We start from the raw sequence: 24932 nt of genomic DNA, 5'->3' as shown, positions 1-24932 counted from the left end.
TCCTTGAGATGCATTGACAGCTCATTTATTTGGTACCTTTCCAGTTTCTTGATGTATGTACCAATTGCTATAAACTTCCCTCTTAACACTGCTTTTGCTGTATCCTATAAGTTTTAGTATGTTGCATTATCATCTTCATTTGCTTCCAGAAAGTTTTTGATTTCTCTTTTGATTTCTGCTATGACTCACTGTTCATTCAGGAGCATGTTGTTCATTCTCCATGTGTTTGCATATGTTCTAGAGATTCCTGAATTGCTGATTTCCAGCTTCATTGCATTGTGGTCCAAGAAGATGCATGGTATGAATTTGACTTTTTTGAATTTGCTGAGACTTACTTTATAGCCTAGCATGTGATCCATCCTAGACAAAGTTCCATGCACTGGTGAGAAGAATGAGAATTCAGCAACTGTAGGAAATAAAGTTCTGCATATCTCTGTTAGGTCCATTTGGTCTACAGTGTCGATTAACTCTGTTGTTTCCTTGCTGATGTTCTGCCTGGTTGATCTGTCCATTGCTGAAAGTGGGGTATTGAAGTCTCATTACTATTGTATTAAAGTCTATGTCTCCCTGTAGATCCATTAACATTTCTTTTAAATAGCCAGGTGCCATGTAATTAGGTGCATATACATTTATTATAGTCACATATTCCTGTTGAATTGATCTCTTGATCATTACATAGTGCCCTTGTTTATCTCTTTTAACAGTTTGTGTTTTAATAGTTTGTGTTAAAGTCTATTTTGTCTGATATTCGGATGGCTATGCCAGCTCTTTTTTGGTTTCTGTTAGCCTGGAATATCTATTTCCACCCTTTCACTTTCAGTCTGCATGTATCTTTCTAGGTGAGATGTGTTTCTTATAGGCAGCAAGTAGATGGGTTTTGTTTTTTAAGCCATTCAGCCAGTCTGTATCTTTTAACTAGAGAGTTGAGGTCTTTTACATTTAAGGTTTCTATTGATAAATAATTACTTGGCCCTGCCATTTTTTTTATAAATATTCCTTTTGGTTACTTTGGATTTCCTTTGTACTTTTTTTTTTAAGATTTACTTATTTATTTGAAAGGCAGAGTTACAGGCAGAGAAAGAGAAGTCTTCTATCTGCTGGTTCACTCATTGGCTTCAGTGGCTGGAGCTGACCTGATCTGATGCCAGGAGCCAGCAGCTTCCCACATGGGTACAGGGGCCCAAGTGTTGCAGTTGATTTCTCAACAATGTTGCAGTGGATTAGTTTCTGAGAGGAGGAGCGTGGTGGGGGCAAGAGGTATGGAGTCACCACACAGACCCTGGGAGTCGGGTGAAAGCGGGCTTGAGGTAAGCAGCCCACAGACTCGTTTATTTCAGTTAGTATAACAGCTTATATAGTCAAGACCAGCCAATCTGGTCAAAGAGTGGTCTATGCCCCAACTAATCACAGCCTGTTGCCAGGCAGTTTCTGTTGCCAGCGGCCATCTTGGCATGACCTTTTCACTTCAGCGGCCATTTTGGCATGAACTTTTCACCTCATCGGCCATCTTGATATGACCTTTTCACCTCATTCCACCACACCCAAGGACTTGGGCCATCTTCCATTGATTTCCCAGGCATATTAGCTGGGAACTGTATCAGAAATGGAGCAGCTGGGACTTGAACCAGTACCCAAATGGGATGTCAGCACTGCAGGCCGCTGCTTTTCCCACTATGCCACAGGGCTGGCCCATCCTTTGTACTTTTACTGAGAGATTTTCTGCCTTCACCTTCTTTCATGGTGATGACCATATTTCTGTGTCTTTGTGTAGCATATCCTTAAGCATCTTTTATAAGAGTAGTGACAATTTCTTTTAATTTATGTTTGTAATGGAAGGTCCTTATTTCACTTTCAGTCATAAATGAGAGTTTTGCAGGGTACAGTATTCTGGATTGACAGTTTTTTTCTTCTAAGACTTGGAATATATCTTGCCATTCTCTCCTAGCCTGTAGGTTTTCTGATGAAAAGTCAGCTGTGAGTCTGATTGGAGATTCTCTGAAAGTAATCTGGTATTTCTCTGGTGCACATTTTAGAATCTTTTCTTTATATTTTACTGTGGAAAATTTGACTACAGTGTATCATGATGAAGTCTTTTTTTTTTTTAAAGATTTATTTATTTATTTGAAAGAGTTACAGAGAGAGAAGGAAAGACAGAGAAAGAGAGGGAGAGAGAGTTGAGAGGTCTTCCATCCGCTGGTTCACTCCTCAATTGGCCACAACAGCCAGAGCTGCACTGATCTGAAGGCAGGAGCCAGGAGCCTGCTCTGGGTCTCCTATGTGGACTTGGGCCACCTTTCACTCCTTTCCCAGGCCACAGCAGAGAGCCAGATGGGAAGTGGAGCAGCCGGGTCCTGAATCGGCATCCATATGGGATGCTGGCACTGCAAGCGGTTGCTTAACCCTCTGTGCCACAGTGCTGGCTCCATGATGGATGGTGAAGTCTTTTCTGGTCATGTCTATTAGTAGTTCTATATGCTGCCTATACGTGGATGTCCCTTTCTTTCTCCAAATTGGGGAAGCTTTCTGTAATTATTTCACTAAAAAGGCCTTCTAATTCATTTTCTCTTTCCACTCCATATGTTCGGTCATTTGATGGTATTCTATAAATCTCCAAATCTTCATCACTGTTTTTTTTATTTTTTCTGATTATTTCCTCCTCCTCCTCCTCCTCCTCCTCCTCCTCTTCTTCTTCTTTCATCTTCATCTTCTTCTTCCTTGTCTGACTATATTTCCATATATTCTTTCTTCTGCTTCACTGTTAAGACTTTCTACCACATTTTTATTTGAGCTACTGAATTCTTCATTTCTAATACTTCATTTTGATTTTTCTTTTGAATCTCAATTTCATAGGTTAAATTTTCATTCATGTTATACATGGATTACTTTAATTCATGGGTTTGCTTCTGAGTACTTCTGAGTAATCCTGCAATTAATTTTTTGGATTCCATTTCCGGCATTTCATCAATCTCCTCATCTTCACATTCTATTATTGAAATGTTGTTGTATTCCTTTAGGGGTGCCATGTTGTCTTCCTTGTTCTTGTTTTTTGAATTTTTGTATTTTTAGGCATTTGTGGAGGTATTTGTTGGTTTTTTTTCCCCCTCTGATGGCTTTTATCTCTGGACTATTCCTCTGTGGCTTAGTGAAATGTCTGCTCTTTCAGTGAATACCCAGAGTGGAGTGCTGGGTGCGCCCATGTTGCTGTGTTCAGTGCTACAGGTTGAAGGTAATGTCCAAGGTGATGCCCAAGTTGGGCATGGAAGATCTCTTTTTATCAGAGGGGAGGGTTTGGTGTAGTCTATGCTCACCTCCTCTCTTCCAAGGCAACCAATACCCAGGCACTAGCCCCAGTAGGTGCAATATTCATCCATGCTGCCACAGGAACCACACAAAGGATCTGTGCAGTCCTCAGTGTGAGCACAGATCCTGCAGCAGTGACCCTCCCTAGGCAATCAGGGAGCCCAAGCATGGGGAGCCACCCACAGTGACTACCTAGAAACCCAGCCACAACCTACACCCTGCTACAGAGCCACAGTGTTTCCACACTTCCAGCACACAAGGCTCCCCTAGTCTAGGTACGCCGAGGATCCACTCTTCCCTGTAAGTCCGTCGCATCCACAGAGAGGCGGAGACACTCCCAGAGCCAGCCGCCAGTGGGTACTTCACCCAGGCAGCCAATGTTCCAGAGCCTGTGACATGCTGGGAGGCTGGGGGCACCTTATAGTCCTGTGTGGGTACTGAGCACCCTGTCAATTCTACCAGCCAGACTCAGGCATCTCCTCTTGGGTGGTTGCTAGGCGCGCAGACACAAGCTGGTGCAGCTGTTACCTATGTCCAAAATGGCGCCCGCCCTCTCTCTGCTAGTTACAGGACACTGTTGTCAGGTGGTCGGGGAGAGAGAAACATGTCCTCTTTTTTTCCCTCTGGTTGGTAGCTATGCTGTCCCCCACAGGGCTTCAAACCAGACTCAGGCCTGGCTTTCCCCACAGCTTTATCACCAGTGGCTTGGGCTGCTGCAGTCTGGTCTCACCTCACTCTCCAATGCTGGTGCTGAGGCTCTTGGCTGCTGTGGTCCTGTTATCATTTCATTCTAATTGCAACTTTATACCCTTTGACCAACATCCCTCCAACCCCAGGACCCAACCTCCATATCCACCATTCTGCTGTCTGCTTCTGTGAGTTCCATTGCTTTGGAGTCCACATGTAGGCAGGAATGTCAGCATTTGTTTTTCTGTTCCTGGCTTCTTGTACTTAGCATAATGGCCTACAGATGTGTTCATGCTGTGGCAAATGACAGAATTTCCTTCTTTTTGAAACCTTAATAGTACTCCATTGCATGGGATAATACCATTCTGCACTTTCTTTTTCCATTAGTCTGTTGATAGACACTTAGATTGATCCCTGCCATTTCTTGGAATAATGCTACAATGAACATGATTTCAAATCCAGAGGATACACACCCAGAAGTAGGGTTGCTGGAGTTACATGGTGGTTCTCTGTCTAGTTCCGTGAGGAACCCCCATGGAGTTTTGTGCTAATTTACGTTCCCACCAGCAGCACACATCCCTTTTAAGCCTTGCCTCTTCTGCCTGCTTTTGACACCTTAGTCAAAACCCTTAGCATCTTTAAGCCTCAGTCTCCTCATCTGTAATACACACACACACACACACACACACATATAAAATGAGCCATATCAAGCGCATCTGCCATGTGTCCTGCACAAAGGAAGCACTGGGTGGTATAGCAGAGAGCCTCCTTCTGCTCCGTCCTCAGTGGGTACCCCTCCCTGGGTTTAGTAGCTCATTTGAGTGCTTAAAGCACTCTTAGCTAGGAGCACCCTCCCCTCATTAAAAACACAGTCCAGCCTGGCACCCAATGCAAATAGTATTGACTAATGTAAAAGTAATTTAGGAATTAGAGATGAACCAGTCTATCTTTAGGTGTTTGGTTCACTCGCCTGCTATAAACCACTGGCATCAGCCAGAATCCCTGAGGCCTCTATCTTTCCAAAGTGTCTGTTTCTCATCTAGTAGTAGAACTTTTCCTTAGAGAATCGAATTCTGTTTCATGTTATGAACACTGCATAACAGTGTTAATGCCTTGCTCTGTACTGCAGTTGCATCTGCTCCTCGTCCAGTTCTCTGACTTCTGAGTCTGCCCCAGGGTTGCCGGTTAAGCTGGAGATGGATTTCTCCCAGGGAATTGTCCAGAGACAGAAGTGCAGATCTTAACAAGCAACTTAGGGAACCCGGGTTGGTTATTTCAAGCAGAACGTGGCTTAAGGCTTCTCAGTGAGTAATTTGGTGGAGGACAGGGAGTTCCATGACTTAAGTTTCACGGGAATTCATTCATAAAAGCACGGTACATAGAAAGAGAAGTTAGAATGGCAATGATTATCCTTGGACTCAGGTCTGGTGCTTTAAGGGACTGTGGGTGACCTTGACCCAGTGGCTGCTGCCCGCCTTGCAAAAGGCTGATAGGGAACAGTCAGACACAAGGGCTCTGTGAATTACAGCATAGGAAGGAACAGAGCCAACTGCCTGTGCACCATCTCTAAAGCACGGTGGGAACATACAGGTGGCAATGACTGCTTTTCTTTCTTCCTTTCTGGGTTTAATTGTGCTTATGCTAAGGGAATCCCCAGGGCTCGTAGGTGTGGACACTGTGGACAGCCTCAGCCTGTGACGCACTGTAATCACAAGGAACAGTGAGACCCAGGGGCTGGGAGAGAACTGAAGCTCAGCTCTCTGAGAAGACAAAGCTCCCTGGCATTTCAGCAAACGTGACAGCCAGGAGACCTGGTGCCTCAGGCTGGATGGGCCCTTGGCTCCTCCGTGCCAGGAGGCGGTCTTGTGAGCCTGGCTTCCCTGCCCTGTAGTCAGTAGAAGAGGGCACGGTGGAGAGAGTAGGGTGGATTCCTAACTGGGAAACGTTATCCTCCACTGAAATGAAACATGCTGGCAATGTCTGCGACATGCTGACTGACCCAGAGTGGAAATCACAAGGACACGACAGGCTTACGGAAGTGATAGGAACAGGAAGAGATCTGTGGTTGCCCAAGCCCTGATGTACCGGAGTGTCTTTGCTCTCCATTTCGTCCTTCAGGGGAGGGGAAGATTCTCCAGCCAAGATGAGCCTGTGTGTTTAAATTGCATTTGCAGTATAGTCTGATGGGACTGCCCCTAGGGTCCAGAGGCCATGCCCTCTCCTCATCAGTCACCATTAGCTGTGTGGCCCTTGTGAAATCACACACCCTGTTTCAGACACCACTGGTGTATCTGTGCATAAATCAGAGCTCCCCATTTAGGGTTTACTGTTTATTATGTCATATTTCATAGTCACATTATGAAGCCCCTCTCCCTAAGGCCTCGGACCATGGTAAACTCTCTCTCCAGACTATCGTGGTACATGAAAGGATAAAATAGAACTGTGCTTCTCCCTTGGAACCCGTCTAGCACAGGTCCCCACTTCCTTTCCCTTGGTTCTCTGCAGTAGGCTAAAGGCCTTTTGCCTTGCTACTCCCCCCGCCCCCTTCCTGTTAAGCTGTGGGGATAACAGTACCAGTGATCAAAATAAACTGGTGGTGGGGTGGGGAAAATTAGCCAGGAGTCTGCTTAGCATTCATCTCATAACTGATTTCTTGTATAACCCACAAGGCGGAACTACCCTAATTTCTCGTTATTGGGAACTAATTGGCCAAAGATGCTATCAGTGCAGAAATGCATTAAAATGTAATGTGGCGTTAGCCAGATAGCTCATAATAACCTCAGCTGGCGCTGATGAGGCTGAAATCAATACAAGAGTAACAGCAACTGGCCGGCGCCGCGGCTCACTAGGCTAATCCTCCGCCTAGCGGCGCCGGCACACCGGGTTCTAGTCCCGGTTGGGGCACCGGATTCTGTCCCAGTTGCCCCTCTTCCAGGCCAGCCCTCTGCTGTGGCCAGGGAGTGCAGTGGAGGATGGCCCAGGTGCTTGGGCCCTGCACCCCATGGGAGACCAGGAAAAGCACCTGGCTCCTGGCTCCTGCCATCGGATCAGCGCGGTGCGCCGGCCGCAGCGCGCCGGCCGCGGCGGCCATTGGAGGGTGAACCAACGGCAAAGGAAGACCTTTCTCTCTGTCTCTCTCTCTCACTGTCCACTCTGCCTGTCAAAAAAAATAAAAAATAAAATAAAATAAAAAGAGTAACAGCAACTGAAAGGTACCACCAATTCGCCGCAGTGCTGCCAAGGAACCCATGCCACTGTATTGACCAGAGAGCTGCAGAAACCCCTCTCTGGAGCTGTGCCAGTGGTTGAAGGGATTGTTCAAAGTTGCCAGGACGCAAGCAACAGCCATTATTCCTGGAAGAATGCCTCATTGCCGATGCTGCGTCATGACTGATGTTGGATTATAAATACCAAGGTTTGGTATTGGGATGCTAGGTGCCAATTCTTTTTTTTTTTTAATTATTTTTAAGATTCATTTATTTGAAAGTCAGAGTTATGGGTGTATGTATCAGGGGTTCCTTCTTAGCTGGTTCACTCTGCAAGTGGCCACAATGGCCAGGGCTGAGCCAGGCTGAAGCCAAGAGTGTGACACATGGGTGTCAGGAGCCCAAGCATTTCAACCATCTTCTGCTGCTTACCTCGGGCTGTTAGCAGGGAGCTGGGTTGGACGTGGAGTGGCTGGGACACGAACTGGCACCTATATGGGATGCTGGCATTGCTGGCAGTAGCTCTACCCACTGTGCCACGGTGCTGGCCCCACCAGATGCCAGTTCTTGACCCACCTGAGCTATTGGGCATTAGCAGCCTGCTTGAGTTGGTGGGGCAGCAGGGAGGGAGTTGCAGTACACAGGACACGGCAGCACAGCCTGCTATTGGCCAAGAGTGGGTTTTGGGGCCCCAAGGACCTGGAATTAATGAGGAAGCTCACTTTTGATCAGGGGCTGTCTTTTTCCACAGTCGGATCCCAGTGTTGAGCACAGTCCTCAGCAGGAGGGCTCTTGACGGCTTTTTATGAATGAATGAATAAACATTTAATAATATACTCATATGTTAAAGACAAATTGCACTATATCTAAATGGTACACATGCAATTACAAAAACAATAGCAAAGTATTACAAAGGTAGAGCATTTTTACAGAACTGTCTCGACCTACATTTTCTTTAACAGATTTTGTGCCCGTAAACTTCCCAGAGGTTTGGCTGCAGCTCTCACATTCCTGTGTACCCCATTCAGAGCTCTAAAAATAGCAGCAGCATCTTTTCAGAGCAGGTAGATGTAAGGTTTCCTCTTCATTGGCGGGCCCTGACCTACATACTTGCAGTGTAGGATCAGCCCTTACAAACGGCTCCTCGCTGCCTGGCTCTGTTCTGCTCTTCCACCTCCACATGGAGACCCAGCAGCATGCAGGAGGGCTGGCCTCCTCCTCTTCCTAGAGTCCCGCCGTCTGCCTCTCTGATGCCCACCTGAAGTGCAGGTGCCTCTGGGGAAAAAGAAGGCACAAATTGGGAAGCAGAGAAATAAAAGGAGAGACACCCTGTGGGCGCCTTGACCAGTGCTCAAAGTGCAGAGAAAACCAATTCACTCTTTACCTACTCCCCACCTCTTCCATCTGAGTTCTTACTGCTTGTCCAAAGGCCCAGCTCCCTACCTGAAAGTCCCTGGCCTCAGAGTGGGCCTCCTAGCATCTCACTGGGCTTGCAATTCTCAGGCCAGCCTGTTCTTCCTCTTGGCTGGAGTTGCTGCCCCCGGTGGGAGCCCTGTAAGACTTGGGGGAGACACGGCAGGAGGCATGAGCTGCCTCTGTCGGAGGCAGGCGGTGATTTCCGCGGTGGGTGGGTTTTCAACAGAAATGCTATTAAACCAGGTGGTTTGGCTCAGTAATGTTTTTGGCTTATTATGAATTGAGCAGCCCTTTGTACATTAGCTAGGAGACTAACCACCACATAGAGTATTGTTTCTCTGGGGAAATATTTTGTGAAGCCCAAACAGCTCTCAAACTGTTGGAACTGAACTCCATCTTAGGTGCCAGTGTTATGTTTTTGCACTGGGGTTTTATGATGTGTTATTTGTGCAGGATGCAGTTTCCTTCCTGCATCACAGGCAGAAACCTGTAAACTACACAAGTACGCACCAGGGAGACGCTGGGCAAATCATTTTCCATCCCTCAAATGGCCACACAGGAGTTTGGTTGAATCTTGAGCAATATAATGTTACGTGAAAAAAAAAAAAAGTCCAAAAGATTGGCCATGACAATGCATCCTGTATGTAAAATTTAACATATAGTATTTTATACTCTGTAAGGACAATAATGCCATATGAAAAGGAGAGGTGGAGAAGAGGAAGCTGAGTCAGGAAGGAGAGGTGAGTCCATTAGGAGAGGTGGCCAGGAGGCCGCATGAGGCCTGAGCCACGAGTTCAGATGAGGGCTGCGACTGCGACCTTGCTTTCCTCTTTGGCTTGAGTCATAAACTTGGCTTTCCTGGGACATCTGAGCTCATCCCTACATGGGAATGTTGCTCTTGACACTGACACTGAACTATGTCCAGTGGTCCCACAGCACACAGCAGCACCTGCTGGGATTTGGAAGGAGCTGCTCAGCTCATGGGCCTGTCAGGCCGGTCACTCGGCTGTACCCAGTCCTTCAGTCTGTTGGGACTTTGCTGGCTCTTCATGCCTTCAGCTAACTGTGCCTTGAAAAACATTTCCCTGCACACGTCTGAGTGATGAGGTGGGAAGGGCACAGCGAAGGGGTCATAAATCCAGGTCGTATCCTGGTTCTTGGAGATCTAGGCAGGGCCCCCTTCCTTGTGGTCACTGTTATTGTCCTGTGCCATGGGGTTGATGCACAGCTCAGAATAATAAGTGTAAATTTGCAAATAGTAAAGCAGCTTCTGTGGAGTTGCCTGAAGCTGTTTCTGTATCCTTCGCGTATGTTTTGTGTATAAATGATTTCCATTTTGAGTATCATTTATAAATTATACACTGGAAATAGCAGCCATGCTCTATAGCAGGCTAACCCATGCATACCTCAGAATATGAGGCCCTTAACACCTGGCACCTATAATTTTACCTTCTTTGGAAAGAGTTAAGAAAAATGGGTTAAGATAGAATCCTGACTTGGGAAGATTATCATTCTTTATCCAGGTGGCCCATGAGTTAGGTCACCGGTGTCCCTAGAAGAGAGAGGCAGAGAAAGATTTGGCACAGGAGAGAGAGCAGTGTAGGAGAGAAGCAGAACTTGGAGTGGTGGGGCCACAAGGCGAGGGACACCAGTAACTCCTGGAAGCTGGAAGGGCTTAGAGGCCTCCCCCCAGAGCCTCCGAAAGGAGCAAGGCCCTGCCCGCCTCTGAGTTTCAGGCCCTTGGAACTGCAGGCTTCTGGCTCTGACTGGAAGAGGTTGAATGTCTCTTGTCTGACCCACCACGTTTGTGTTATAGCAGTTACAGGAAACTAATACAGTCACATTAATGTGCTTTTGAACATAGTATCATTTCCTAAACTGTACTGAAGGATGTCAGGGTTTCAATGTGTTATGAATTAGTTCAACAGCTTTGTCATACTTGGTTTTAATGAAAGCCACATGAATATTTCACTCTTTAAAACTTTAAAATGCTGCAATTTTGAGGACAGAAGTTATTCCCATGCACTTTTGTGCCTTCTGGCGATCACCACACAAAGTCAGTAAATGAGAAGGTCATTTTAATCCAAGAAGAAGATGGCGATCACTCTGAGCACGTTGCTCCGTCCTATATGACACACACTTGTGTCCGAACTGCAGTTGGCCTCAGGTTTGCCACTGATGTAGAACATTATGGGCTGCTCGTGATGATTGCGAATAATGTCCTGGCAGATTCCAGCGGTGACGTGAAGCCTCTGGCCACGGAGCCGTGTACATGCTGAGACCTGAAAGAAGGAGAGACAGGCTGGTGTGGCTGGTGACCAAGCTCCACACAGTGCCCAGCTGGCTCCCCCCCGCTGCCCTGGAGATGGCCACAGCCTCCCTTCTGCTGTGGTTTCATTTTTTTTTACTTTTTAGGTAGACAGCAGACAGACAAATAGACAGACTGACTAATGTCTCTGAAAGACAAAGCTTCAGAGAGAGAGGGAAAGACAGAGAAAGAGAGCTCTTCAATCCGCAGCAACAGCTAAGTCTAGGCCAGGAGCCAAGAACTCCATCCAGGTCTCCCACGTGGGGAACAGTGGTCCAAGCACTTGGACCATAATCTGCTGCCTTCACAGGCACAGTAGCAGGGAGCTGCACTGGACGCAGAGCAGCCAGGACTCCAGCTGGGCCTCTGATGTGGGGTGCTAGCTTGGGAAGCGATGGCTTCATCTGTTGTGCCACGACGCCAGCCCCCAGGGCTGTTTCAGCAGTGTTCCATCGGCTCCTGGGGACGACGGTGGGCCTGTGGCCATCATGGCCTCGGCTGTACGAGCCTTGTGGGTCGAAAAGTCCAGTTCAAGTTCCCCTCTTAAATCAGCACTCCCCGTGCGTCAGGGTGTGCATGAGTCACCTGGACTTCTTGTACCGCTGTGGCCTCTGAGTGAGCAGTGCGAGAGCAGGGCTAGGGCTTCTGTGGTGCTGGCGGAGGCAGCTGTGCACTGGGGGTGGCAGGGACCTAGCGGCCAGTGTGCCAGGGATCTGGAACATCAGCAGCCAGTGTCCCTCCCAGCAACCTAGCACCCAGTCCTGCTCCCGGGGTTCCTCTCCCCTGCTGGGTGGCTCTGCTCAGGTTGGCTCTGCCCCAGCTGCTTGGCGACATCATCTCCCTCCGGCGTTTGCAGCCTCCACCCTGCACGGTCACCCACTGCGGGGGCTCCCACAGCGCGGCTGGGCACTGTCACTCATAAAAGGAGAGAAAAGTCAGTGAGAAGAGAGTGAAATCAAGAGGGAGACAGGCATAGAAACAGTAGGAGAAAATGGAGAGCAGAAAGAATTTCATTGAAAAACAAACATTTTAAATGAGTTGCTTTCACTGTAGAATTTTCAAAGTAACATAAGCTAAGAGCATTTTCTGAAATGATTTAAAATTTGTATTTTGTCATCCTTTAATTTCTTTCTCTAACAGCCGATCACTTTTCTTGTTCATTTAGCTACTGCAAATCCTTTGTAACTCTCTGGATCCTGGCTGAAACTTAAGAGAAAACAAAGGCCGGTGCTGCAGCTCACTAGGCTAATCCTCCACCTTGCGCCGGCACACTGGGTTCTAGTCCCGGTCGGGGCACCGGATTCTGTCCCGGTTGCCCCTCTTCCAGGCCAGCTCTCTGCTCTGGCCCGGGAGTGCAGTGGAGGATGGCCCAAGTGCTTGGGCCCTGCACCCCGCGGGAGACCAGGAGAAGTACCTGGCTCCTGCCATCGGATCAGCGCGGTGCGCCGGCCACAGCGCGCTGGCCGCGGCAGCCATTGGAGGGTGAACCAACGGCAAAAGGAAGACCTTTCTCTCTGTCTCTCTCTCTCACTGTCCACTTTGCCTGTCAAAAAAAAATTTTTTTTAATTAAAAAAAAAAAAGAGAGAAAACAAAAACACGTGAGCACATAACTAAACAGGATTTCTTGATTGGGTTGGGACAGTCAGTGGCCCCAACCCTGGAGACTTGGGAAATTCTGTGCATCTTGGCTGTAGCTTGGACCAGTTAAATTAGAATCTTTGGGTCCCAGTCATTTGTATTTTTATTTTTTTTCTTTTTCTTTTCAGTATAATTTTATCATTCCCTTGGTTCCCATGTGCAGCCAAGTGCCGCTAAGCCAGACTTGGGTTCCAGCAGGTGGATTGCATTCATTTTAAACAAAACTCAAAGCGATTTTACGTCGTTGGGTTCCATCTCCTCTAAACCTTTGCTATGCTGGCATCTCTGACAGGAGCATCTTGGATGTGCCTCCTCCAACCCAGCTCCTGCTGCTGAGCAGCTGAGCAAGCCGGCTGGCCGCTTTTCATTTCCTCAGTCCTGTGGCTCCCCCTGCTGGCCTTCAAAGGTAGCGCTCACTGCTGTAGGGCACCTTACTAGGGGTTCTGCTGCTCTGCAAAGCACAGCCCAGAATCATGGCGTTGCAGACAATCAGCCCACATGCCACTGCCAAAACTGAGCAGTCAGAGCACGCTGACCCCTCATCTGGGGCAGTTTAGGGAACGATGAATGAGGAGACGTGTGTGTGTGCATATATATACACACACACACACACATGTATAGGTATATTTACACACAAACACATATATACCTAAGTACATTCACACACATACACATTATGCATACACACACATTCACACACATACATACATGCGTATGCACGTATAAGCATACACATACACAGACTCACATCCCCACACAAACATACACATGCATGCATACACACAGTCATACATGTACTTACACAATCATACATATAGTCACACACACATATACTCATGTGCAGTCATATACACATGCATGTGTATACATACACAAATAAATGCACACACATACACATAAATATACACATAACACACTCCTATACAGCTGGCCCTGCATAGCCATTGGTTCCATATCTGAGGATTCAACCAACTGCAGATCAGAAGTATTCAGAAAAAAAATTGTATCTGTGTTGACTTTTTGTCTTTATTTCCTAAGAAAATCTAACAACTGTTGACATAGCATCTACATTGTGGTAGGTCTTGCAAGTAATCTCAAGGTGATTTAAAATATGGCGGAGAGAGCTGTGCAGCAGGATTTCAGCCACACTGGGCAAGGGCAAGATGACCATTACCCCGTCTCACCCAGGAAGAGTGGGAGAATGACCACACGGTCACAGGGATGCTTCAGGGACCCTGGTGAAGGCTTCTTTGTGGCTCTGCCTGTGGCAGTGACTTCCCTTGGGTGGGGCAGCCTTCTGTCTTGGGAGGCCACTCATCTGTCTGGTACTTTTGAACCCCAGGAAAGTGGAATGTGGAAATATTAGTGTCTCCAAAAAAACCAGAACGAAAATAAGAAAGAGCAGTTGTTTTTAAAGGAGATACAGTCTGACCCATGGGACACTGAAGCCACACGTCAGTGTTCCCATGGTCACACCTGGGTTGCAGGTGGTCGTCGTGGGCATAACCTAGGCAGCCAGTCTGTGGGGCCGCCTTCCCTGGCACTTGTATGTGCCCTGCTACATAGAGCCTGGGGTCCCTGTGGCATCGTCAGGGATTGGAATGTGTTCTTCCTCCAGACATGCGCCATTTCTGAGAGAGAGAGAGAGAAGAGAGATAGAGAGAGAGAGGACCACAGGGGTCTCCCTGGGTTGGTGGCATTGGGACGCCGCTGACTCCAGGGGGAGGGAGAAAAGATCCCTCAAGTGGGAAAAGCGTCCAGCAATGAGTTGCTATGTGACAGATGTTTATGTCACCTGACAACGTCTCTGTTGTTGACGAGAGTGGTTAAAAATGAAATCGTATTCAGCGGCATGGTGTTGTGTCAGACTTTAGTACCCTATGTTTAATAGCCAAAAAGTACAGACCTTTGGGAATATGCAAATGCTGCACCCAGGTCTTAAAGGAAACAAACTTGAGATTGGTTGTGGTACAACTCCTGGCTGTTGTTGGGTTTTGGTTCCCGTGCTTGCTGCTGAAAGAAATTGAAAATTAATCTTCAGCAAAAGTAATTTGTCATTTCATGTTAAGATAGAACTTGAAGAAACGTGAATTATACGTAGAGCCTACAGACACGAGCTGGATAGAGAAGGAAGCTTTGACTCAAGCAAGTGAGAGGCATGTGTGAGGCTCTGCGTTCTAGAACTGGCTCCCTTTGTCATCCCCTTCTGTCTTTGGCTGTTCTTGACTTCCCGCTATGTCGCTTCCCCACTCGCGGAGGAATGACACCAGACCCTGCGCTGTTCTCTTTCCCCAGCCCTTCCCGGGTTTGCTGCCCCCCCCCCCCGCCTCCACAGAAGGGTGGCACCCCCGCCCCTTCCCCCGCTTCTGTGGAGGAGTGGCACACCGCCGGCCGGCTCTCTCAGGGGTTCCTCAGATGTTCCTCCTGCATGTTGTCTCTCTCTTCCTTTATAGTCCTCTTCCACCAATCCCAACTCTGCTGGCTTTCTCTCCCCACACGCTGAGCACGCTGCTCTCCTCCAATCAGGGTCAGGATCAGCTCCTGCAGCTTGTTAGTCAAATTGGTGAGACAGCTGTGCGGAAGTTGTTTACTCTCTCTCAGCGCCATATGGTGGGAGATCAGATGCACAGAATTAGTCCTAGCAGTTCCAGTAATTTAGTCTAGTCTTGGTTGCTCCCCACACCGCTACTTCCATCTTTGCTTTTAACATCTGTTTTTGCAAACTCTGCTGCCTTTTCTACCACTGTATTCTCCTCTAAAATTTCCTTGTCACCTGCATCCACGAGGCATTAACACCTTGGCTTCTCACCTTCGGCCCGCCCTGTCCATAGCACATCCACTGTGCTGTTGAGGGAATCCTCAGTGCCACACGGCTGCTGTACGTTTCCACTCGGTGGTTGTTTGCCTCGCTGGAGCCAGCACAAGCAGCCTGGCTCTTCTGGAACCCTGCGCCATCTGTCCAGAGTCGAGAGTGTAATGTCTCAGCTCAGATCTGCCAGGGCACTTCACAAGCTTCTTTTAGGATTTCTCATTGAGTACCCCCCCCCCCAGTCTCCTAGAACTGAAAGTGATACAGCTGTGCAGCAATCATTATTTTAGAGATGGCCTACGTGTGGACCGTCACAGTTTTTGGTTTAAAAACCATACTGGAATGCTGGATCAAATTCTGGCTCTACCACTTTCTTTTTCCAAAGATTTATTTTATTTATTTGAAGGACAGAGTTACAGAGAGAGGTAGAAACACAGAGAAAGAGAGGTCTTCCATCTGCTCATTCACTCTCCAAATGGCCACAACTGCTAGAACTGATCAAATCCAAAGCCAGCAGCCAGGAGATTCCTCTGGGTCACCCACATGGGTACAGGGGCCCAAGGACTGTACCATCTGCTGCTGCCTTCCCAGGTGCATGAGCAGGGAGCTGGATCAGAAGTGGAGCAACCAGAACTCAAACCAGAGCCCACATGGGATGCTGGTACTGCAGGCTGGGGCTTTAACCTGCTGAGCCACAGTGCCAGTCCTACTTCTCCACTTCTGATCCAGCTTCCTGCTAATGTGCCTGAAAAGGCAATGGATGATGGCCCAGGTATTTGGGTTCCTGCTGCCCATGTGGAAGACTTAGATGGCATTCCTGGATCCTGGCTTCCGCCTTGGCCAGCCCCAGCTATTGTAGGTATTTGGAGAGTGAACCAGTGGATGGGAGATCGCCCTGTCTTTCCCTGACACCAACCCACCGTCACTCTGCCTTCTACTTAATTAGTTAATTAAAATACCTTCAGTTATTTGGCTTCTCTCAGTTCCCCCAGATTCCGCAGCTCAGTCTGTTAAATTCCCCAGACACTGGAGCAGCGCTCGTACAAACCTCAGACCCTGAAGTGGGAGCCCAGCACCTCCCACCTCGTCTCCTCAGCACACACTTGGGAGCCCGTCGTTAGCTGCATCACGGAGGCCAGAGCCCTCTGAGCAGACTCCTTGGTCCCCTGGACAGGATGGACTTTGGCTCTCCCAGCTCTGCTTACACCCCAGGCATTCTGGGAGAAGTCCCCCAGGCCTGCCTCCAGCAACACAAGGCCTGTGCTGCAGCAAAGACTGGAAAATGCGAGAACTTGTGCAAACATGAGTGGTTTGGAAGAGGGGAAGGTAGATCTTTGACAACACTGGTTCTTGAACTCTGTGCTCCCGATGTCTGGAGTTCCCTTGTTTGTAGAGTAGATACTGCCGTGGAGGGCCCTCTCCTTGGTGGCTGTCTCCACCTAACATAGGGGCTGTGACGGGCAGGATTGTGCTGCACCTGCCAGCACCCAGGAGACGAGTCCCTGCCTTGCTTTTCTTAACAGAGGCGCCCTTCTGGCTGGCGTCGGTGTATGGACGGGCAGCGTGAGGTCATTCTGAGTGTTATCTTTGTCAGCAAGCATACTCGGAGGGTTCTGAGTGTGTGCCCCAGTCCATCCGAGGCTCTGTGTCTGGATTTCCACACATCCCGTACATTGGCCACCTTACCCTGGGGGCACTCACGTCGTTTGCGTGGCCAAGAACTAACCTCACTCACTGCCTTCCACCCACACGCTTGCTTCATCTCCTGCATTTTTTATGTCCGCTAACAGCTTCTTGTTCTCTTTAAAAACAGCAAGTCACACGCTTTACGCTGGGACTCGCCGTGCGCAGGTCCACACGGACAGAGGGAACAGGGGTCTCACAAGACCGGACGCGTCTCTACCTTGTGCACCTCCCTCCGATGTGTTCCTTTCCTCTCTCATCCTTTGCAAATGACTTCCCCCTCCCTGCTCCTTTGCCATCCGCCTCTTACTCCAGCCAGCACTTCTCACGTGCTCCGTGGAAGGTGGAGGGACAGGCTCGGGCTCTGCCCTCAGGTGCCCCTGTCTACTTTCTCAGGGAATTGTACGCGCCCCTGAATGGCCCAAGTAGCCCACAGTTTGAGAAAACCAGGAACAGAGAGGAGACGCAGGCTCTTGGATTCAGCACCTGTCCTTGGCTTCCCACGCCATAATTCAGCTTTTGTCCAGTCAGGTGAACTTCACCAGGTGATCCAGACACATTGGGCATTCATGCATTCCGTTAGTCATTCATTCTTTCGATCAGCGAGGCAGTCCACATTTACCCAGCGCGCTTCTGCTGTCAGACATGCCGTAGGCCCTGTGGGTGTGAAGATACACATCCTGTTGTCCACTCTGAGGTCCGTGGTCCAGTGGGAGAGGCAGATGACAACCAGGCAGTGCTGAAGTCCAGTAAACAGACACACAAAGCAGAGCCCAAGGAAGCAGAGTCCAGAAAGTTTCAGGAACCGGTGATGCTGGAGCTGAATCTGGAGAGATGTGAGGGTGCTGCGGCCACGTCAGGGGCAGGTCCTTGAGAGGAGGAAACCCCCGTGGAAAGGGTGAGAAGGCACTGGGCGGGCGCAGCCCTGCAGTGTGTGGAACTCCTCACACCCAAAGGCTTGGCTGCCACTCCCTCCCCTTCTGTACCTGGACATGGTGTCTCTACCGCCCACCTCGGGGCTCGCTCCTGGCACCCCACCGGTCCCAGGTTCATCACTGCCCCTGTTCTCCTGCCTCCCTAAACCAGCAGCGCACCTCAAAGCAGAGCCCACATCCTGAGGACGTGGTGTCAGCCTGACGATCGCCACAGGGAGGGGGATAGGTCAGGCGCATGGGTGCAAGGTGACGCTGCCAGGTGAACCTGCTAAATTCACTGTGTCCCCTGTGGGTTCACGCGTGTGGAGGCCACACTCTGCATAGGGATGGCGTGCCGCATGCGGTTCTTTCTTCACTGTTTTACTTGCGAAATACTAGTTTTGACTTAGAAAGAAAGACTCTCTCTCCAACTTAAAAGTGTCTCGTTAGTGGAATTTTTTCGCCTATGAAAACAAATGGTACTCTGGCGGCAGAGACACCTCGCACTCCCTTTCCCTGGCGCACAGGCTGCCAGGCCATCGTTGCTAATCATTCATTTAACTCAGACCGCGCCTTCCAAAAAGGCTTTTACAGGAAACAGAATCAATTTTTAATTCTTCTTTCTCCTTTGCCAACTTTCTATCCACTTTGCGTTTCCTGTGCAAAGTGGTCCAGGGTTGCGGGCAGGAGAAGAATTTGAGGTCTGGAATCTCAATAGTCAACTCTAATTGAAACAAAAGTCGTATGTGCTTTTCCTGGTAGCTTTTATGAGACCAATTCCCCCGAAACCCAGCCCTGGAGATGGGTGGGGATAATGCCCAGGAAAGAGCTTGGTGCACGCAGGCGTTGTGGGAGCAGGGACAGCCCAGTTAACAGTGGTGTTTTTATTAGGAGCAAGAGAGCAGGGGTCAAGTTCCGGCTAGACTTTTCACTGTTTATAAAACATTCCGAGGGTCTGCCTCCCCTCGCCTGTAACCTGTCCCTGTGTCCAGGAGGTGATTCTGAGCTGAAATGCTACAGTTATTTCCATGGAATCTCTTTGTCTTTCATGCAAAATTCAGTGTGAGAAGTGGAGCATTCCCAGAGGAGCTGTGTGTGCTGCCCAGAAACCTGATTGTGTCCTTCTCTGGAAAGAATGCTTGGAATGATTGAGAAGGAAGGGGCAGTGCCTTGTGCGCAGAGACTGCTAGTGCAGTCGTCCGTGTCAGAGACAAGGACTTGCTCTCTTTCCCTGTCCGACAACTCTTCTGCTTCCCCGCCTATCTCCTTCCCTCTCCTACCCAACCCATCCTAGTGCAACCTCGCTTGGGTCCGTCTAGCTGTTATTGTTACTGTTAACACGTACTTGCACAGTTGACCAATTAGGAAGTCAGAAGAACACTGTTACCTCATTTGCTGATTGCAGACTCAGCGTCGGTGCAGAACATAGTGACACACATTGCCCCCTCAGTCCCCTGATTAAAGCACCCACTGTGTCTGCCACCCTTTGACCCCTGCTACCCCAGTGCATCAGTAGTCAGGGCTCGGCGATGCCTTTTGCCCAGCAGAGCAGCACTGTGGGGAGCAACTGGGAGCAACTCGGACTAGACTAAGTTATTGGAATTAAGACTTACTCTATGCATCTGCTCTCCCACAATATGGCGCTGGGAGAGGAGGCAACAGCTTCTACCCAGCTGCCTCTCACCAACTTGACAAGCTGCAGGAGCTGCTCCTGATTGGAGGAGAGCAGCGTACTCGGCGTGTGGGTAGCAGAGTTGGGATTGGCGGAAGAGGACTATAAAGGAGGAGAGAGACAGCATGCACCAGGAACATCTAGGGGGAACATCTGAGGGAACACCTGTGCAGCCCCCGAGAGAGCCGGCCGGCGGTGTGCCGCTCCCCCGCGGAAGTGGGGAATGTGGCAGGGGGAACTGCCCTTCCACGGAGGTGGAAGGGTCGGTAGCCAACCCGGGAAGAACTAGCAGCAAACCCGGGGAGGGCCGAGCAGACGAAAGAACAACGCAGGGTCCTGTGTCATTCCTCCACGAAGACGGGGAGCGACACAGCACCTGCTAATCCTCAGGTGCCTGTGCTCCGTCTCCTCACAGTAGTGCCTGCCCTCCCTCCTCCTCCTCTGCCAACCTCTGGCTGCTTCTCCTGCTATCTCCCTGTTTGCCCGTCATAGTTTGAATGACAGCATCTGGCACTGACCCCCTTGAACTTGGAGTCAGCATGGGAAAAGTGCGTGGTTTAGGTTCTTCCATGTGGTGGGCGCCTCCCTGACCTGACCCAGTTCTCTGTGGGTGCATGGGTGTTTTGAGTAACATCCGGTATTTAGAGTGCTTACTGCAAGCAGGTGCTGTTCACACAGACGAGGTGCTGTCATTCTTGCCCACTTTACAAGTGTAGATATTGGGGCTTGGGGATGTTATGTCATGCCCAGGGTTACACTAGGTAAGTTAAAGAGCAAGGACTGAACCCAAGGGGACTGCCATCAGCATCCGGGCTCCAGCCCTTCCAGTGTGGTGTTCTCGGTCAGTAGCTGATCACAATGGTTAAGTGTAAGAGCAGTGGCACAAGGGACTGAAAATTCAGAGGAACTGTGCCCTGTTGGGTGTGGGCTTGGATGATCCTCAACTCCTTCCTCCAGCTCCAACACCGCGGTGGTGGAAAACACAGAGGGGGAAGAGAGGTAGAAGTCTGGAAAGGAAAAGGACAGCGTCTCAGGATGACAGGGAGTTGGCAAAGAAGAATCTGTAAGTCACATAGTAAGAGATTTTGGCTGCCGTGGGAGAATCCGAGCGTGCTAAGCTGTTGAGCGCGCTTCCTCAGACCAGAGCGTGGGGATGCAATGGTACCATTGTCAGGACTTGAGTGATGGCTGTGTGACAGTGAGTGAAGGGCAGAGGCTTGTGGGAGGATATGGAGGGACGCATGGCGCACGTGTTGCGTTAGCTCTGTGAGACCACAGTTCACCACTCAGTTCCTTAGCCTGCTTGTTAAATTTGGACTTGACAGAACAGAGCAGATTTAACTTGTCTCACCGTGTTTAGCTGTGGGACACAGAGATTCATCCTGGGTGGCTCTTTAGGTGGATCTGTTTTTGCTGAAATAAAATCTCTGGCACATAATAATGAAAAAAAGAAATCTGGAGTTTCATTACATACAGTGAACTGTTTTCTACACCTGAGGCTTCTGAGTGCTTCAGAAATAATAAGTCTGTTTCCACCATTTCCTGCTCCCCACCAGGTTCTTGGAACCCCGAACGAGGACACGTGGCCTGGAGTCCATTCTTTGCCGCATTTTAAGCCAGGTATGTTTCACTGACTACAAATCGCCTGTACGCAAGGGTGGATGCACAGATGTCCCACTCGAGTCACACACTGCCTGGGGAGACCCTGGCTACTTGTGCCACTGTGTATCGCATCCATGTGTGGAGCTGCCCTTTCCATTTTCACAGTTCATTCGTGAGTCAGTAAGACAGACTCACTGACATCCCTCCAAGACGGTGTCACCATATCTACTTGGGTTTGACTGCTCATGCAGGAATTCTGTTTCATCATCAGTTAGCCTAGCATCCACGTCTGTCACGGATGATAAATTGGGGTACTACAATCTATCTGTGTCATGTTGGATAATAATATACTAGGAAAAGTTTCAAATTGTAAAAAAAAGAAACATCACATTTTATTGGAGTTTGTACAGTGTTTGATACTTTTTAATGTAAAATATGTAAACCTCTAAACTGGAAATCTGAGAGAAAACGTAAAACTTTAAAAATATGTTGTCACTTTCCACGTCACCAGCAGGTGGCAGTCATGAAACTTTCGGTTTCAATAATTACACTTAAAATCTCAAACTCGCCTGGTTTAGTTTTATTAGGAGGAGTGGAAGGTTAGCAATCGGAAATTCAGTAAATAAAATGAGAGGAGTGAATTAAACATAAAATAATTCTCTTGTTGGTCGCTGGGTTCTTTTCTCAGTTACAAAACATAGTTTATGAAATGCAGGCCTACAATTACTACAATTACTGGAAGGGATTTTCTGGAAGATCTGGTGGCCCATTATCCTAGAGGGAAGGTGCCGGAATATTCTTTTGGTCCTCCTCCCCTCTGTTGGGGCACCATCAGGAATAAATTATCAAGTCTAAAGAATGGCTGGGTTGGGGAGATTATTTTTATTCTTAATATTTTTCTTCTGAAAGTGTGCAGTGTGCTGAGCATTCTTTTATCTTCTTCAGCTGCCCCAAAGACTCTTTGTACTTTCACCGAAAATTCTCAATGACTTCTATGTTCCAAAAGACTGTAAGAACTTAACAGTTTAAGAGGGGTTCCTCTTTATTTACTTTTTAACCAAACAAGAAGAATCCCCTAATGGGACTACTTGTTCCTAATAAAGTCTCAGTGAAGAGCACAGCACTTTAAAAATATTGCAGTCGTGAGCTTTTAAAGAAGGTTAGCTTCCCCATGTTCGGACCTAACATTTTAAGACCTGGTGAAATAGAACAGGAGAATCTAAAGACGGTTTTCAATGAATCGAGTTAGATGCAGAAAGGAACAATTTAGACATTTGGCCTGCCAAGTTTCTGGACTAGACTCCATGGGGTAATTTGTTACTTTTTTTAAATAATTATTTATTTATTTGAGAGGTATAGTTACAGACAGAGGGAGAGATAGAGAGAAAGGTCTTCTATCCACTTGCTCACTCCCCAAATGGCCACAACCACTGGAGCTAGGCAGATCCAAAGCCAGGAGCCAGGAGCTTCTTCTGGATCTCCTACGTGGGTGCAGGGGCCCAAGTACTTGGATCATCTTCCACTGCTTTCCCAGGCCATAAGCAGAGAGCTGGATCAGAAGAGAAGCAGCCGCAACATGAACCAGTGCCCATATGGGATGCCAGTGTGGCAGGCAGAGGCTTAGTCCATTACGCCATGGCGCTGGGCCCAATGTGTTGATTTTATTGTGACTAGAACTTACCTTTATCACTCACATGCAAAAGCATTTATTAAATGTGTTCTGGGAAGTACTGCAATGCAGTGCTCAAGCTAAGAGATTGTGAACCCCTTGCGACCTAGGACTGTGTGTACATCATACACATTTGGTGTTCAATAAACGTCTGGTGCTCTAAGTTATATTGGATGTTGAAACTGGACTACTTATGTGACTCCTCAGCTGGACACACACAGATTGGAACCTGGTGTGATTCATTATGTGTCACTGCCACAGCAGACGTGCAATGCGCAGAAGGCGTGGGGTTGCAGAAGAACACACTTAGATGGTGTGGAGCTGCAGATAGCAAGAGATGTTACAGGCAGAGCCTGGCACTGGTGGATCCCAGTGGCTGTGACAAGTGCTTGCAGAGCTGGCTTGGTGGGGCGGCTGGGATGAGACAAGAGACTGAGGCGAAGGAAGCTGCTCCGGGAGTGCCAGTGGTGCTTAAATGGAGCACCCAGCTCCTAGCAGAGCCTGAGTCTGAGACTCCTGGACCTCGTAAGCCAGGGGAGGGAGACACACATCCCCCTGGGAGGCAATGAACAGTGCCTCAGAAAGTCTCAGGGAGGGAGCAGTCTGAACCATAAAGACAGACTTTGTACAATTCTTTAGTAGCGAATAAACTTAAACAGTCCCAAAAGTCAAGCCAAATGAAAAGGAACTTGCTACAAAGCTTTCCCCCACCTCTTCTCCCTATCTGCCCCCTCCCCAGATCCCCAGTTTGTTACTTTCTTATGTTTCTGGCCTTTCTGTCAACATAAGAAATCACAGGTGTACATATTTTTATTGTTTCCTCGTTGAACACAATTCTGCATTTTGTTTTCCTCATGAATGCATCTTTCAGGCCTGCTCGTGTCACTTCACAAAGGAGGCCACTGCGGCTTCCGTCTCGTGTCTTGGAACTGCATTCTGTGTTGTGTGGATTCAGTCTGTCCCCTATCCAGGAACATCTGGGTTGCTTCCAGTGTTTGGTTGCTATAAACATTAATGGCAAGAGTAACCTCGTACATAGGTAGACACGTACACCTGGCATGGACGCAAGTATATCTGACGGATAATTTAGGGAAGATGGAGCTAAAGAATCTGGACATGCAGTGATTTATAATTTTGAGGACTGCATTGTCCAAGGGGGTTGGTGCCCATCGCTCTGTCACCAGCAACGCGGACCGTACTGCCTCACCCCTCTACAGCGCGTGGCCAGACTTGGATTTTGCCAGTTAGATGACAGAAGAAAGCTCAGTGCAGTTTAAATTTGCTCTTTTTTACCATGCGGTTGAGGTGTTTTCACATTGTTCCAGGTTGCTTGCATTTGCTTTTCTGTGAACTGTTTGTGTTTTTCGCCAACTGCTTTATCTTCGGTGTACAGTAGAATTGTGTATTATTTCCTTGTCAATTGCTAGGAATTCTTTTTATTTTACAGGAAGTATTCCTTTACACATGAAACACTTTCACTTGTCTGGGATTTCTTCAAATGATCTTTTGACATTTTCAAGTGAAAGTAGTCCTCACCCTTATGTCTCCTTTACTTGCCTAACTGAATGCATTTTGCCTCAAGAAGAAAACCCCTTGGTGTTTTCAAAAGAGTGTAGTTCCTGCTATAGATAAACTTGTATATATAAATTTTGCTACGTATATCTGTCTAAGAAAACACAATTCAGTTTCCAAGTGGATTGTTTTATGATTATGATCCTGAATCTAAAATGGTGAATCTCTGTTTTAACATATTCTAATTAACAAACAGCTATTTTGAAATTAACTTATGTTTATATTGAATTTCTATGGAATAAGTTAAATTAGTTTATTCAGCCGTCTTTGTTGAGCACCACCTGCGTGTCTAGGGACTGGGAAGGTTTCATTGAACACAGAAGATCCCTCTCAGGAGAGACACAGAGTAAGTAAGCTACACAGCTTATCACAGAGCAAGTAACCTATGCGTGTGTCAGAGCGAGCAGACAGTATAGACCGTCACGGAGCGAGTAAGCGGGTAGTGTATCAGGCGG

At 48.2% G+C, this 24932-nt stretch overlaps 1 protein-coding gene across 10 annotated transcripts in view; it reads left to right on the top strand.

Moving 5' to 3' along the window:
- Nucleotides 1–24932, top strand: part of CDK14 (cyclin dependent kinase 14) — a 742587-nt gene that overhangs the window by 564058 nt on the left and 153597 nt on the right. For all 10 annotated transcript variants that reach the window (XR_011382804.1, XM_070058416.1, XM_070058421.1 and 7 more), the window contains 1 exon segment: nt 21191–21254. Coding sequence is in view for 9 of the 10 variants with exons in the window: in XM_070058416.1 (XP_069914517.1) it covers nt 21191–21254 (64 nt within the window). In the remaining variant the exon portion in view is untranslated.

Source organism: Oryctolagus cuniculus, chromosome 16 (genome assembly GCF_964237555.1).
Source record: "Oryctolagus cuniculus chromosome 16, mOryCun1.1, whole genome shotgun sequence".
Lineage (NCBI taxonomy): Eukaryota > Metazoa > Chordata > Mammalia > Lagomorpha > Leporidae > Oryctolagus > Oryctolagus cuniculus.
Note: the sequence above shows the minus strand (reverse complement) of the source record. Positions and strands in the feature narration are given on the sequence as shown.